The sequence below is a fragment of the Onychostoma macrolepis genome, chromosome 14 (assembly GCF_012432095.1).
Source record: "Onychostoma macrolepis isolate SWU-2019 chromosome 14, ASM1243209v1, whole genome shotgun sequence".
NCBI lineage: Eukaryota > Metazoa > Chordata > Actinopteri > Cypriniformes > Cyprinidae > Onychostoma > Onychostoma macrolepis.
This window is the reverse complement of record NC_081168.1, coordinates 24,469,059-24,484,872: the sequence shown is the minus strand read 5'-3', so window position 1 is coordinate 24,484,872 and position 15,814 is coordinate 24,469,059. Positions and strand designations below refer to the sequence as shown.

The following is a 15,814-nucleotide window of genomic DNA, read 5'->3' as shown; positions in this document are numbered from 1 at the left end:
TTCCATAATGTATAGAAATAATGTTGTTGTGCTTACAGTTTAAGAACGCTATTAAAGACCAGATAAATTTAAATTATGTTCTATTAACGATATCGGAAGAATGAATGATTGTTTGGTTATGTAGCTTTGAGAGAACTTTGCCTGAACGTTCTGAGAACGTTCCCTGTTAACTTGGTCAGTTATTTGAAGCCCTTATGCTTATAATTCCAAAATAGTGTTTATCTTATTATTTTAATATATTATCACGATGTAGCGCAAATGTACCATTTACAGCACTTTGTTAGTCTTCTAATTATTTACCAATCGGAAACGTCGCACATTCAAGAAAAACAGTGTACTTCCGCTTTGCAAAAAAGGTGTATACACGCATCAGAAGCGGCTTCTTTGCAGTGTACAAAGCCGGCGTAAGTGCAGTGGTATTGTGGTGCTGAACGGACAGCTCCCTCACTGGGGAACACCTACAAATATCCGTCTGGCGCGTTATGTTTACTAATGAGCTTAATCTATTGACTTATTTATTCTCTTTAATTAAAAATGAGCCAATATTCCCATCACTCTCTCCCCGCAGCTGAATTCGCTGCAGCGGGCAGTTCAGAGCCATTACAGGCTGATTCCAAATGAAAACCGAGGCTGGTTTTAATTTGTTAGGAGTGATCAGGGAGCGTGTATTGATTCCCTCCGCACAACACTGGATGTTTTACAGCTTAAAGTCAACACCTGCGTATTACCTCCAGCACACCTCAACCTCCGCGTTTATTCCCGAGTGAATGCACCACTCCCTTTGTTCTACATCATTTGTAGGGACTGAAAGACTTGGTGCGTCCCAAATCGCATACTTATGCACTATTGTATGATGTTTTGTAGTGTAATAGTGCGAGTAGTGTGTCATCACTGAAAACTCAAAAAAGAAAAAGTGCATTTTAAATACCGGATGATGCACTTTTACAGAAGTGTGGAATGTTGGACACTTCATGCACTCAACTGTCGCAGCTTTAATTACGTCGCAAATGGGAAGAGCCGGGGCTATCAGACTCCGATTTTTAATGACACAATAACCTTATAAAATTCATACACTACATGGTTGAGTTCATTCATAGTGTGTAAGTGTATAGTGCGTCATTTGGGACGCAGTTTATGTGTGAGCGACGCGACAAAACAGCAACCTTTACGTTTTAATACAAAGGTTTTGATAATTCTAACGACTGCGTTTGTTTTCAGTTATAAGAGCTTGAGTCACGTGATTATCATTTGTGGCGTCGCTCAGTGTAGAGAAGAGAGAGAGAGAGAGAGAGAGAAAGTGGGCGGAGTCACGTTGGAGAGTGGGCGGAGTCGCTCACCGTTCCGTTACACGGGTCCGTTTCTCCCGGTTGTGTTCAGTGCAGCAGCTGCGAGGATCTGAGGAAACTCACTCACTCTCTCACCCTCCCGTGTCTCGGATACTTTACGGTCCCGCCCGGTCTTCAGTCACCCGCTCGGGAGCAGAGAACCGTCCCGTCTTGAGGTGAGTGAAGCGAACGATGAATAACGTCTGTATCAAATGAAGCCAATTAACGCAGAAGCCACTGGAGCTCGCGCTCAAGGAGCCGCACGCGGGAAGCGCGACCGTTAAAGTCCGTTGTCAGATTTTCTCCTCAGGGACGATTAATCATATCAGATGGACATATTCAGCGGATTTATAATCCAGAAATAATCCGCGCACTGCCTGTGAGGCTCTGGAGTTGTTTATTGGATAAGAATCAGACAGTGAGCTTTTTAATATTTTATGTTTCGGGCGTGTTTAAAAACGAAGTCCTCTCAAACTCAAAAAGGCTTGACGTCTTTACCTCAAGTGCCCCGCACCTGCTCTGTTTCTCTCTCTCTCTCTCTCTCTCTCCTCCAGAGGATGCTGAGTCTCGGTCTGTTCGTGTCTCTGGTGGTTCTGACGGTGTCCGTTACCGGCAGCAGTGACGGAAACCCGCTGGACAATGATAAGTGGATGAGCACCGTGTCCCAGTACGACAAAAGCAAATACTGGAACAAATTCCGCGACGTGAGTTTTTCTTTGCATTTCCTTCTGCTGCTGGGACACTCTTGTGTGTGTTTTGCTGTCTATATAGGCACCTAATGTACCCTCAGAGGTCTTGTGGTCATTATAATTAGCTTAATTTAGAAACAAAAGTCAAAGGAAGGTCTTTGTGTTTTGTTAGTCTGCTTGGGATTTCTCTAAATGTCCCCTGAAGAACAGCAAAGCTTACTGAACATTATTTTGTTGGCTTTGCTACAAGCCAAAAACTTCATAAACTGGCAACATAGTTTGTTAATTAAAATCTAAAATGTCAAAAGGTGTATTTTAGGGATAGGGGTTATTTATTGTTTATAATACACTTCAAAACAATGTATATGGGTATGAGCTTGTCCGTGTTCGGCTGTATTTACTGTTCCTACTATGTAGTATGCAAGCATAAAATAGCTTACAATTACTGGTAGATAGTAATTTTGTGCTTTTCATGTGAATATATTACTTACAACCGGTCAAGAAATGGTAGAGGATGAATACACTTATGTACTAGTATATAGTATGCAAACGGCAGTAGGTCAAATTATGTCTGAACACATAATAGCATGAGAGCTGTTAGATCTGAAAAGCTGAAAGCACAAAAAACAAACAAACAAAAAAAGACAGGGACCTGTGAGAGCTTTTCAAATGTATGCTAGTGCTGTAGGGATCAAGATAGTTGTTAGTTGTGGTTAAACTGTACTTGTTTTATGATTTTGTACCTGGGCCATAAACTATGGAAGATTGTTTCTGACCTGGGATAAAAGAAAATAGTGATTTACCTCACAATTACCACACAAATTACAAATGATCTCACAATTTGGATTTTTTCTCTCACAATTTTCTCAATATTTTTTTTTTCTTGCAAATCTCTATATTGCACATTTCTTTTTTCTTAGAATTGTGAGATATAAATTCAGAATTGCAAAAAAGTAAGAATTGTGACATGAGAAGTCACTATTACCATATTCTATAGTGGGGAAAAAAATAGTGAGATGTAAACCCAGAAAAATGTCATAATTATGAATTTGTCTCATCATTATGACCTTTTCCCCCTTTTGTAAGAATTGTGAGTTAAAAAGTTGCAGTTAACATTTTTGGTCCCAATAAAACAGAAACTCAAACCGATATAAACTCAGAATTCTGAAAGAAAAGTCAGAATTATGAGATAGTAAGTCTGTGATTATGACTTTTTTCCAGCATAACTGTGAAAAAAAGTGTCAATTCTGAGATGAAAAAGTAGCAATTACAATTTTTTTTTTTTATTCTGTAGCCGAAAATAAAACAAAACTGAATTGTGAGATGTAAACCCAGAATTTGGAGAAAAAAATTCTGAGTTTATATCTCACAATTATAAATTGTGAAAAAAGTAAGTATTGTAAGATAAAAAGTTGCAATTACCATTTTTTTTTTTTTTTTATTATATAGAGGAAAAAAACTGAATTGTAAGATGTAAACCCAAAATAATAATAAAAAAAAAAAACGGCTGAATTGTGAGATTTTACAAATTAATCTTTTTTTTTTTTTTTTTTTATCCCATGCCAGAAATGTGCTTCCATAATAACCACCATAAACACAGAGGAATCCGATTTTGCAGGTTTTCAATATCAGATTCATAAAAGAGCCCATTTGGTTCCTAAATCCTGAATATGTGGTTACAGTCTTGTAGTGAGTCCCAATGCTGCCGTACACTTCAGCAGTGATGTGCATAGCTTTAGAATGCAGTCAAAGTATGCCAATTGGGATGCAGCCTGTGCGTAGCGTGTATGTGTTGTGTAATCCGCACCGGAGAGACTGAGATCTGGAAACGAAACACCTGTCCATAAGTGTGTTCGGAGGGTCTCAGCTGTGGGATCCATATGAGAGTGAGATTTGGAGGCTCTTTATATGGATGAAGTGATTGCAGGAGGTGAAATGAAGAGTCTCTTCATGCCTCTCTCTTTCGCTATGCATCTCTCTCTCCTCTCATTCTTTATCTCTGCCTTTTCTTTCCCTCTGTGTCAGTAATTTTTCTGTGTTAATGAGAGGTGATATTATGAATGCTGATGCAGTGAGAGACGCTTTGAAAAGGAAGGTGACAAGGACATTAGCACATAAACGAACACACACACACTCTCACATGCTCATATGGTTCACACTGAACAGCCGCCAATACTGGAAAAATCATTATGGGTGGGCGGAATGACCGACATCTTACATCTTGGTATGTGTAGATCACAATGTAGGCATTTTTTCCTGAAAAATCAATGTGCAAATGGTTAATGTATTAAATAGCCATCTGGTAATGGTATTTTTAGATAAGCCGGTAAATGAAATACTGTACAAATTAAAGGCACTACATGTCTCTTTCACTTTTTATTTGGAGGACACACAGCAAAAAATAAGGCTATTCATAACAAATGAAGTCTGGCATCAGTACAAAGCCAGGTTCACTTTATATAAGAACAAAAGTTGCATTATAAAACTCTCACTGGGTGAAGAAAATGGAATTTAAGAATTCATAAGTGTGAATTTAAAATAAATTAATGGTGCACTACAGGAAGTTGAATTACAATTATTAATTGTATTGCTCTCAACTGCAGTTCTAAAGAAATTTAATTATGGGAAATGAAGCGTTCTTCCACCCTGACACATAAAAAGTAAGTTTATCTATTAATATGAGGATGTGTGTATGTATATGTATATGTATGTGTATGTGTATATATATATATATATATATATATATATTTGTGCTTTATATTTGTGTACGTGTGAGTGTGTGTAATAACTCCACAAGCTCCATCAGTCTGTAGGGTGAGAGATGACAGGTAGTGTTGAGCCCATGGTTTAAAAGCTTTAAACTGAAGGTTTCCTGAGGATCTAGTGCAGAAAGACATTTTTAAACACACACATACACACGCACATTTTGAAAGGCTTTCTGTGCCAGTAATAGTCTGAAGCCTGAAATTAGTGGTCGTTTTAAAGGTCGTTGTGAAATCTGTGTAGGCCTGTCTAATGCAGTGCTCTGGCTGAGCAGGTTTGATTCAGTTTTGTTTTTCCATTCACTTTTGGCATAAACTTGCTCAGCAATAGGTCCTCTGCAGTGAATGGGCCTCATGACACGAGCAGAACAAAATTTTGTGTAAATCGTTCGTAAAACTGTTCTGACATAAACTTTCGAATTCATGAAAATGTTCGTACTTTCAAAATGTTGGTATGAAAGAAATCTAGGCCTACACCTGCTCCCTACCACGTGTAAATGGTGCGTAAAACGTTCTGTGTTCTTTTTGGCAAACTGATGACACTGAATTTTGATGCACTGCCATAATAATTACAAGTTCATTTGCCCTTGCCCTCTTTATGATTTTTTTGTTTTTTTTGCAGCTGAGTTTATAACTGTAAAACGCAGCACTCATCACTGTCACTATTTACCCAGCCGTAAATAGAGGACGGGTGGGACAAATAGCGACCAACCATCATATTTGTACAACGACTGCCTACAACAATGGAGAAGTCAATATTACTGCTTACTACTTTTTTATATTTAGTAAAATTCTTAAAAATGAGATACTAGTTATACGTGGATATTCCAAATCATAGCAATTAAAGCGTCTCAGCTGGAAAAACGCTTTCAAGCGCCACCAGCTGGTAATTTTAAGAAGAGAGCTTGAAATTTTTTCAGCTGGCTAAAAACTCTGATGGACAAACGTTATTGAATATTTATTGTTAGGCATATGGCCTATTAGTCGTTTTTGCATTTATGCAATGTACTGGAGCCAAACCTGAGAAAGTAGACCAGAATATTCCACTGCGTTCCTGGACACGCAATTTATTATACTTAATTATTAATTATGCTAATTGTGAATGAGCATGCACGAGCACCCTATTTACGAATTACTCAGAATTTACTCATATATTTACACAAGTTTCATGAATGAAGCCCAATGGGTGCCGTCAGAACGAGAGCCAAACAGCTGATAAAAATGTCACAATAATCCACATGACTCAAGTACATCAATTAACATCTTGAGAAGTAAAAATCTATGTGTTTGTAAGAAACAAATCCATCATTAAGACATTTTAAACTTCAAACCATTGCTAAAATACAAGTCCTCTATCCATAATGTTGCTTTCTCCAGGGAAAAAGTCATCTGGTCTGAATCAAGCAAACAGTTCTAAGCAAATATGTGGGTGGATTTTGATGTGAGAGGACAACAGGGGATGGACTTTTTCACTTGAGGAAGTGCTATTATGGATTATGGACTCATATTTGGTGACATCAAAGTCATGTGACCTTGGTGTAGTTCATTTAGAGGCTACGTTTATCTAGGCGATTTTATTTAGGCATCAAGATTCATAAACGTTATGTTCATTTGTGAAGATTATGATGCACAAAATGTATAGGAATAAAACTTTTGTTCGTCCCAGAGTTTATTTTCTGCAATAATCCCAAAGCCAGTGGTAAAATGCTATTGGATTATTGTTGAGGGGACCAAGGTGATGCAAACTCCCAGGTTGGCCTACAAAAATGTGTCATCGCTGCAGCACTCATTTAGTTCAAGGTGATGTTTGTTAACGGAAGACAAATGAAGTTCTCCTCAGTTTGAAGCACCAGTACATAGATGATTTGCAAAAGAATGATGAAGCTCATGAAGTTTCATGCAGCATAATACTCTTTTGCTTCTAGTCATAACCTTTACTTTTTAAAGACCAGTCAGTGTCTGCAGCTTTGAGTTCATTTGTATGCTAGTGTACTCATAAGTTGACAAGATTAACTTGCAGCAGATTTACACATTAAAAATTCAGTCTTTCTCCTCTGGGAAAACTGAACAAATATTTTTCATGAGCCATCTCGCAATATGTTCTGCCCAAACTTCCTGTTTCAACAGGAAACACATCAACGCAGGAATGAAAATTGACCTTGTCAAGTTGTTTCTTTAGCAGTGAAGGACTGACTATCCTTGCTAAAGGCTGATGGGTCTGAATTGGATGTGGTTGGACAGTAGAGGTGAGGTTACAGCAGGAAAGACTGGATGTGAACAGGAAGTCTGATTTTTAAAATCTCATTAATGAAATGCTTTAGGTTTGTGCTGTGCAGCGTTGTTGTTAAAGGATGGAAATATTATTTTGCCATAGATTTAGGTGTGTGGGATTCATAAAGTCATCATTATAGTGAGTTTTGAATGCAAAAATCAATTGTTTGCCAGAGTTAAAAACAGCCGCATTTGGACGTCAGAAATCTGACCATCATTTGAAAAGTACAAATTCAGGAGGCGTTATACTGACTGTACAGTTCAATTTGATTTGATTCGGTGTCCTTTTAAGTCATTTTTGAGAGAACTCAAAGGGCACAATCATGAGAAAGACCTTGTGTGTATGTGTGTATGTGTGTGTGTGTGTGTGTGTGTGTGTGTGTGTGTGTGTGTGTGTGTGTGTGTGTGGTATGGATCCTCTGGGGCCGCTGTGACTGCCATGTAAATGAGCCTCATTACTGAGAAACTGCTCACTGTCTAAACGAGAGGAGCGCTGAGGACAGCAGAGGAGAGGCTGGAAATTTTGGTTTTGTTGATGCTCTATTGTTCTCCAGAGGAAAGGGGGCTTGTGATTTACTGTAATCACTGGGTCTCGGATTCGTAAGAGTTTCGGTCTTTCTCTTTCTGGTTCAGTTTTGCTTTCTGTTGCTCCTTTTCAAAGGAAATAGTGCTGATGTCAGTTCAGAGGATCTGTGAACCTCTCTCAGGTCAGTCCTGCATTTCCAGTCACTTCAGAGATGAATAATGACCCAGCTTGACTACATTACTGCATAACCTGCCCTCTGAGTAGGGTGCCAGCATGGGAAAAAATTCAGAATTGAGGAATGTTTCAGTTCATTATTTGGAATTTGAGTTGAACTGGCCTTAACTCACAGGGGGTTAGATTGAAATTTGAATTGAAATGACAGGAAGAGAAATTGACTGAATTGACCGTTCGCAAAGACCCGCCTGAAAATAGATCGCAGAGCAAAGAGGAAACTGACAACACACCGACAGATGAGACAGAGCAGGTTATTTCTGATATGAAACAAGGTCTCAGGACTCTCACCTTTAAAATTTAGTCGTTTTTAAAGAAATTCAAACAATAAATACTGTTTTTTTGGCCCTTTAAAGGTGCACCAAGTGATTTTTGCTAAATGCTTTTGACCACAGCGTTGGGCTGAGTCCCAAAACACTTGTAGCCAATCAATCAACAAAACATTAAAAAGAAGGATTACGATCAGGCAAGAGGTAGGACCCGTGTAAATATGGGAGCAGCTTTCCAGTGGTGGAGAGAACTCGGAGCAGTAAGGGCCCGAATCAGAATGCCAAGGTTGCGTTTTTTCTTCTTGATAGGTGAGTAACGTTGATTTTGCTTCGTTTCTCAAAGCAACTCATCCGTGTTGGCTTTTGTTTGAATATGCTTGTGTGCCATCTTCACTTGTTTCCACGATCGTCGTTGCCATGGCTGCGTAGGTACGTGTGGGGCGGAGATTTCAAAATAGGGGCGAGTTCCTGTTGGGGTATGGGTATGGGTGTGTTTGTTTTGGTGCTTTCAAATATCAACATCGTTTGGCAAAAATCACTTAGTGCACCTTTAATGACAGATCACTGTATTTCCTCAGTTAAAGTGGCACGTGAACCGATCGTCTTTTCATATTTACTTAAAGCACGAAATGAACATGAATGAACATCAGAACGTATTTTATTTCAAACTTATTTAAGTTTAAGTCCACCAAAGTTAATCTACTCTCTTGTCTGATTTGTGGCTGGAATACAGCTGCAGCTCCTGGGCATGAGCACATCAGTATAGCGTATTTTTTGTCACACTGTACAATAATAATTACTTTGCATTACTGTTTTTGCATTATTGTTTAGGGTTTGGGTAGGTGTATACATTAATAAAACAAAATCTAATAGGTAGAAAATTTTATTTATTGTTAGTTTTCGGTAGGGATGCACCGAAATGAAAATTCTTGGCCGAAGCCGAAGCTGAACAAAATGAAACACTGGGCCAAAGGCCGAATACCGAACACGGTTTTTCGCATTTTTTTTCCCTAGGCCTGTTTTTCCTTTTTTTTTTTTTTTTTTTTTTTTGTCACCACTGCATAAATTAAATAGCCAAAGTGTGCTTTTTACTGTTTTGTTCTGCTTTTCAAAAAAACAAAAAAAAACAAAAAAAAATTTAAAAATATTTACTTAACATTGAACATTTTTTAACATTCTATCAGACATTATACCAACAAAGCAAAATTTAACTAAAAATTAATAAGTTACTAAAATAATATTTTTGGGCCATTTTTGAGACCCCCTTCTTGAATCAGGTATGTATTTTTTTACTGTACAAATAAATGCAGCCTTGCTGAGCAGAAGAGAATTCTTTTAAAACATACTACAGATCCCAATTTGAACACTATTGTGAATGTTATAATAAATGTATAGAGCTGTTGTAGGGTAATTATTATTATTTTTATTTTACTTTACAGAACAACAGTAAAATTACAATACTAACATTTATGAATGTTGATGGAGTTGTTGCTTTTTCTTAGACTTTATTTTGGCAGAAACCCGCAGGAAGATCTTAGTGCTTCTTTTTGTTGACAACAGCATGCAGATATTTAAATGATTCTCATTACGAATTTGGGAAGATGTTTGTAGCACTTATCACATTGTCATGTGTCTTTAAAGAAAAACTGTTACTGAGCAAAAGACAAAAGTAGGCTACAGTGTTTTAACGCAGATGTTCCTCGCGCTTTGGACTTTGAACCCTGGCGCCGCAAGCTCGTGCAGCGCTGTTTGAATACATGCAATCCCTGCGTGTATTAGAAAACATAATATTCTGCAGTTTATTTACTAATCAGTTGAGGCCATTTCGCGATTTCAATCATCATAGTAACCAGCATCAACCACCTCTTCCTCTTCTCATCGGAGACATGAGATGCAGCGCTAAGCATCTAACTGTCGGTGCTTCGTGCGTGGAATGATTTTTGCGTCTTTCTCTGACAGTTTTAAATACTTTCACACTGCAGACGTGTTTGCTGCATTAGTGCGCGCCTCTATTTGATCGCATCACGTCATTGTTCGGTTCAATTTATTCGGTCTTTTCGCTTATTCGGCCGAACACCGAAAGAGATTTTTTTGCTATTTTCGGCCAAACAATTTCAGTTGCCGAACATTCGGTGCATCCCTAGTTTTCGGTCGTAGCAGTCGGACAAGATGGCAGATTTGGCGTTATGATTCGTCAGATCGCCTGTCAATCAAGCTCTTTGCGAACTGTCAATTGCAATTCAAAGAAGTTTAACATAGGCAATGCACTCTAGGAAATTAAATATTATTCCATTATATCCATTCATCCATCCATCGTTCTATTGTTTGATTTATATGCTGTTCTGTTTATCATTGTATCTTTCTTTTGTTCCATCCATCCATCCATCCATCTTTCTATTGTTTGATTTATTGTTGAATTGTTTTGTTGTTCCATTGATCATTTCTATTGTTCCATCCATCCATCATTCTGTTTATTGTTCTATCATTTGATTTTTGGTTGTATTGTTCTGTTTATCATTGTTTCGTTCCATCCATCCTTCTGTTTATTGTTCTGTTGTTTGATTTATTGTTGTATTGTTCTGGCCATCATTCTATTTACTGTTCCATCCATCCATCGTTCTGTTTATCATTCTATCATTTGATTCATTGTATTGTCCATCCATCCATCCATCCATCCATCCTTCCACTGTTCTATCTATCATTCTGTTGTTCCATTCACCCATTCATCCACCCGTTGTTCTGTTTATTGTTATATCATTTGATTTGTTGTATTGTTCTATTCTGTCTATCATTGTATCTTTTTCTATTGTTTTATTGCCGTTATAACAATATATTTTAATTTCAAATTATTATAATTGTACTTGCATTCAAATTCAAACAGTATTCTGTTAACTGCCTCAATTTAAATTCAGGAATTGCATTGTTAATTTAATCCCAGCGAGTAGTGAACAATTCACAAGCATGAAATTTGTAAATGAATTTATTTTAATTCAGACAAAAGGTGAAAATAGAGTGTCTGGAGTTGAATAGATTTACTGCATGACAAAAATAGGAATTGAGTGCCGAGCGACTGAAAGCAAATCGCGCTGCACCTCTGAGCAAAGTGTCAAGCACTTAAATGTATTCAGATTGACTGTTTATATTGAGAGGGGTTTGAGTTTATTTGTGGTTTTAAGTTACTGACCTGCTCTCTGCTTTCTGATGTTACTGGCTCCTGGTTGAGGACCAGCAGGTTTAAGGAGCCGATGTGGAGCACATCTCCTTTGTCCTACGTCTGACTTCCCTTCCCCTTCTCTCTCTCTCTCTCTCTCTCTCTCTGTCTCTCTCTCTCTTGTTCTCATTCACTTTCTTTGACACATCCTGACCCTGTGCTCTGTCAGCCGTGAAATCAGCCCTGCAATACACACTCAAACACACACACACCTGCCAAAATCAGCTGCCATATCACTGACCGTTTTCTGCCGTCATTAGAAGGGTCATGCATCCAGATCCAGACATATGCGTGTGTTTGTTTTTGCATCTAGCTGTGCTATTTTATATTTGGTTCCTTCTACCTTTGGCGAGTGTTAGTGTGTGTTTCTGTGTGTGTGCGTGTTTGTGTGTGTGTGTGCATGCGTGGCTGTTTCTATTGATTTGTTAATTCATTAGACTGGGCAGAAAACCTGAACAGAATTGCTGAGGGAACATGACTGTAAGAGAGGCAGGTGTGTAAACCCACGGGAATGATCAGTGTGTGTGTGTGTGTGCTGACAGTCGGTATTACACTGAGTGCTCACAGCTGGGACTATGATGACTGTGCTGAGCATGTTCTGTGAATGTGTGCATGATGAGAACAGAGGGATGAAGTGAGAGAGCTGTGAGGACAGATTTCAGTTCTGAAGAGAGAAAGACGGAGTTTGGAACTATAGTCATTTCCATTCTATGGAAGCCTATGTTGATAAAATGTCAAAATCACAGGTGTGCTCAGATGTACCTGATGCACAAAAGATTAAGGTTGGTAGCAAAGTAGGTTTTAAGACACAGAATCTGTGTCCCTGTTTGTCATTCTATCACTTTCTCTCTGTCCATCTGGCTGTTTGTCTGTTAGATTCACAATCAGATTCAGTAGGTATAAAATGGTATAAAGGCTTTACATATACACTTAGGGCTGGGCGATATGAGCAAAAATTAATATCTCCTGTATTTTTTTTTTGCTGATTTGCGGTATACGGTATATATCTCGGTATTTTCTATGCTTTTGTATTTGGATTAAACAAATAAAGTGAATGTAACCATGTAGGCATATATTATGTGCAAAAAAGGGTTAAAAACACATTACATTATAACATACCTGTCAACATTCGGGTACCAAAATATGGGAGAGTTGACAGTGACACGCAGTTGACAAAATAAGGGAAAATTCATTGAAAAATAAAAATTCATTCTCTGCCAGCATGTGGCGCTTTTCGCCATAGACTAGGGATGTGCGCTACGACTAATTTGACTGTCGTTTAAACGGAAGTTTTGTATCCGACTAGTCTAAAAGCTAGAAACCCCCAAAAAATGGCAAAAAAAAAAAAAAGTAATTTTTTGATTAAATTTTATTGGTAAGTTATTCTACTTCTTGTTTTGTTGTTTTAATTAAAAATGTTAAAAAGCTTATATATATACATTTAATTTGACAAAAGATTACATACTTTTAATAAAGTTAGAAAAATGCCATTACAAAGGTAAAACTAAATTCCCTGTAAATCACTTTGAGTCAAATATCACCTCGTAATAGGAAGGTTAATTTTTTGATCAGAATTTTTGATTATTGAAGGTGCTCCTACATTTTTTAAATTAGGAGCACAAGCACTCCTAAAAGAAAAAGTAAGCGTAGAGCCCTGATATAATAAGATGGGCCATACAAATTACGGGAGTTTTACTGGAAGCGAAGGTAGCAAACATATAAAATACGACCAGTGGGATTTTTTTATAGAAACATTAAAAATACGGGAGAAATACAGGAAAATATTTAAACGGGATGATAGCAGGATAGAATGGTAAAATGCGGGAGAATCCCGGGAAAAACAGGAGGGTTGACAGGTATGCATTCTAACATTGTAACTTTGCAATCTAAAAACAAAAATAATGCTTTTAAAGCAGAAGTTAAATTTGCTAAACTAAAAATGAAAATAATAAAAAAGCACAGAATAATTGAGTAAAAAGACTATTTTGATTACCCCATTACAGCCACTTTACAGTTAGTGCTATCATACAAATACACTTACTTGTAGGTTTAAAAGTTTATATGTCACATTTATTGTCCAACTACAAATATTTCAGCAAAATGTATATTTAAATCAGAATTATTGCGGTCCTATGTCATTGTGCTCTGTCTGTTTGGCGCATGCGCGAGGCGGCACTCTTTGAAATGAAGTCTGTGAAGTTTAGCAGAGAATCGCACAGCAAAAGGCTTATGCACTTCTGACAGCAAAATGGAAATATTTCCACGGCTTTCTAACATTTACAGATGGAGAATATACCTGTGATTTGTAAGTAATGCATTAAGAAAAACAGCACATCTCAAACACATTGAACAGCGCGAGTAGAGTTTCTGTCAGCCTCACATGCAGCCTTTCTGTCAGAGCATCTGACAGGGCGAGCGCGAGCCGCTTTAAACTGAAACTATAAACTATAGGCCAGAGGTCGACCGATAGTGGATTTTACCGATACCGATAGCTAGGTTGGACCACACTGGCCGATGCCGATTAATCAACCGATAGTTTTCAAAATGGATACTGAAAGAAAGCTAGTGCTTTACTATTTAAAAAAAAAACAGTACTGAACCATACTTTGTAAATGAATAAAAATATTAATATTATTTGCTATATTGATCATTAAAGTTATTTCATAGATTGCTAATGTTAAAATAAACAACTTGAAAATTAAAAAATGTATCCTATTAGTATAGCTAATAGTGAATGTTGAAATGAACACACTCTAACAAGGAACAATACTTCTACAGTTTTCATTAATGCTATGAATGGAAATGGTTAAGTGTTACCATTTAATTTCAACAGTCAAGCTTAAAGATGGCCATCTTTAAATATCTACACAAGGCCATAGCATTAAAATGACATACATATGGATATTGTATGTGTACTCACACACTTTATTTGCTTCTATTTTTTAATCACCAAACGGACATAAGTTTGCCTCAAGAATGAACAATGTGGCATAAATCAGTTTTAAGTTTAGTGTTTAAAAAAACAGAGCAAGCACGATCTATTACAGCTCTCTATATGAAGCATACAGACTTTATTATAGCCACAGAAAGACAAACGTTTTGCTGAAAAATGCACAATGCATAATTTACTGCCTAAGGTGAAGTCATTATGTACATTTACAACGATTTGGGACAAATATAATGTAATTTAATAGAAAACTATGTGAATGGCGCTCTGTTCCTCGGCAGGCTTTTCTGTCGGCTGTATTTAAATGCGAGTCTGGAGTTTCCCTCTCTGTGCAGCGCTCAGTGTCACGTGTCAAAATAAACAACACGTGCTGTCAGTGATTTCCGCCTCTAGAGGCCTCGTACTTTATAATGCCAGCGGACCATTCTCAGCCACTCCAGCAACAGTTGCAAACCGGAAAACTATTGGCATGGATTTTTGCCAATAACCGATAGTTGCGGCAATCAACTATCGGTGCCGATTAATTGACAAAACCGATGAATCGGTTGACCTCTACTCTAGGCTACTATATTTTAGAACAAATTGTATTAAGCACTTTTTTCCACAGCAGTTCAGTCTGTGTCCTTCGCTAGATATTTTTTTCAGATGTGCTCGTTTTAAACTACTGTATATCGATATAAATGGTATTGCCTCATACCTTATCACTTATAAAAAAAACATATCGATATGTCAAACTTGATATACCGCCCAGCCCTATATACACTACAGATTTTTTAAAGTCTCTTTTGCTTACCAAGGCTGCATTTATTTGATAAAACATACAGTAAAATATTAATATTGTGAAATATTATTTAAATGGCTATTTTCTATGTTGGCCCTAAATATATATTAAAATGTGATTTATTCCTGTGATAAATCTGACTTTTCAGCATCATTACTCCAGCCTTCAGTGTCACATGATCCTTCAGAATTCATTCTAATACACTGATTTCCTGCTCAAGAAATATTTCTGATTATTATCAATATCAGTTTAACTCGAACGTTTATTTTGACAGGTTGCTTTGAAGACCTTCCAGTTTCTGTTTGTAGCCTATGTGATATGACAATAGTTTTTCTCAAATGAAACGGTAAAAATGCTCATGAAGTGACTCTCGGAGCAGTTCTAGAGATTGTTTATGTTTATGTACTCATATATTGAGGCGGCAGATGCTGAAAACACCACGAGCGTCAGCACGCTTCAGTATGTGTGTAGTAAACAAAACCGCACGTAAAAATTCCTTCACACAGAAACACGCACAACATGCAGGATTCATATTCAAATAGTATTATTGCGGCTTAATATTCACAGTTTTGATTCAAGTGTAATGACCTACTCTTGATTTATCCATCCAAAATTTGGCAAATTCCATGACATTCCACATTAAATAGTAAATTCTGCTTTTATGACTGGATTCCGTGATTCCATCTGCGTTTTCCGCATCGCATAAATCATAGGGCCCTACAGAAATGCTCATTCTTTGTAAAGAAATATAAAGTAAATAGGTGTAAAGATACCAGTATTTCCCCAAATATGTCCACTTTAG

At 37.3% G+C, this 15,814-nt stretch overlaps 1 protein-coding gene across 2 annotated transcripts in view; it reads left to right on the top strand.

Annotated features, from left to right (window-relative positions):
- Positions 1-1,329: 1,329 nt before the first annotated feature.
- Positions 1,330-15,814, top strand: part of spock1 (SPARC (osteonectin), cwcv and kazal like domains proteoglycan 1) — a 244,474-nt gene continuing 229,989 nt past the window's right edge. For both annotated transcript variants that reach the window (XM_058798033.1, XM_058798031.1), the window contains exons 1-2: positions 1,330-1,501; positions 1,880-2,029. In XM_058798033.1, coding sequence (XP_058654016.1) covers positions 1,883-2,029 — 147 coding nt within the window. In that variant the 5' untranslated portion in view covers positions 1,330-1,501; positions 1,880-1,882. The remainder of the gene's footprint in view (positions 1,502-1,879; positions 2,030-15,814) is intronic.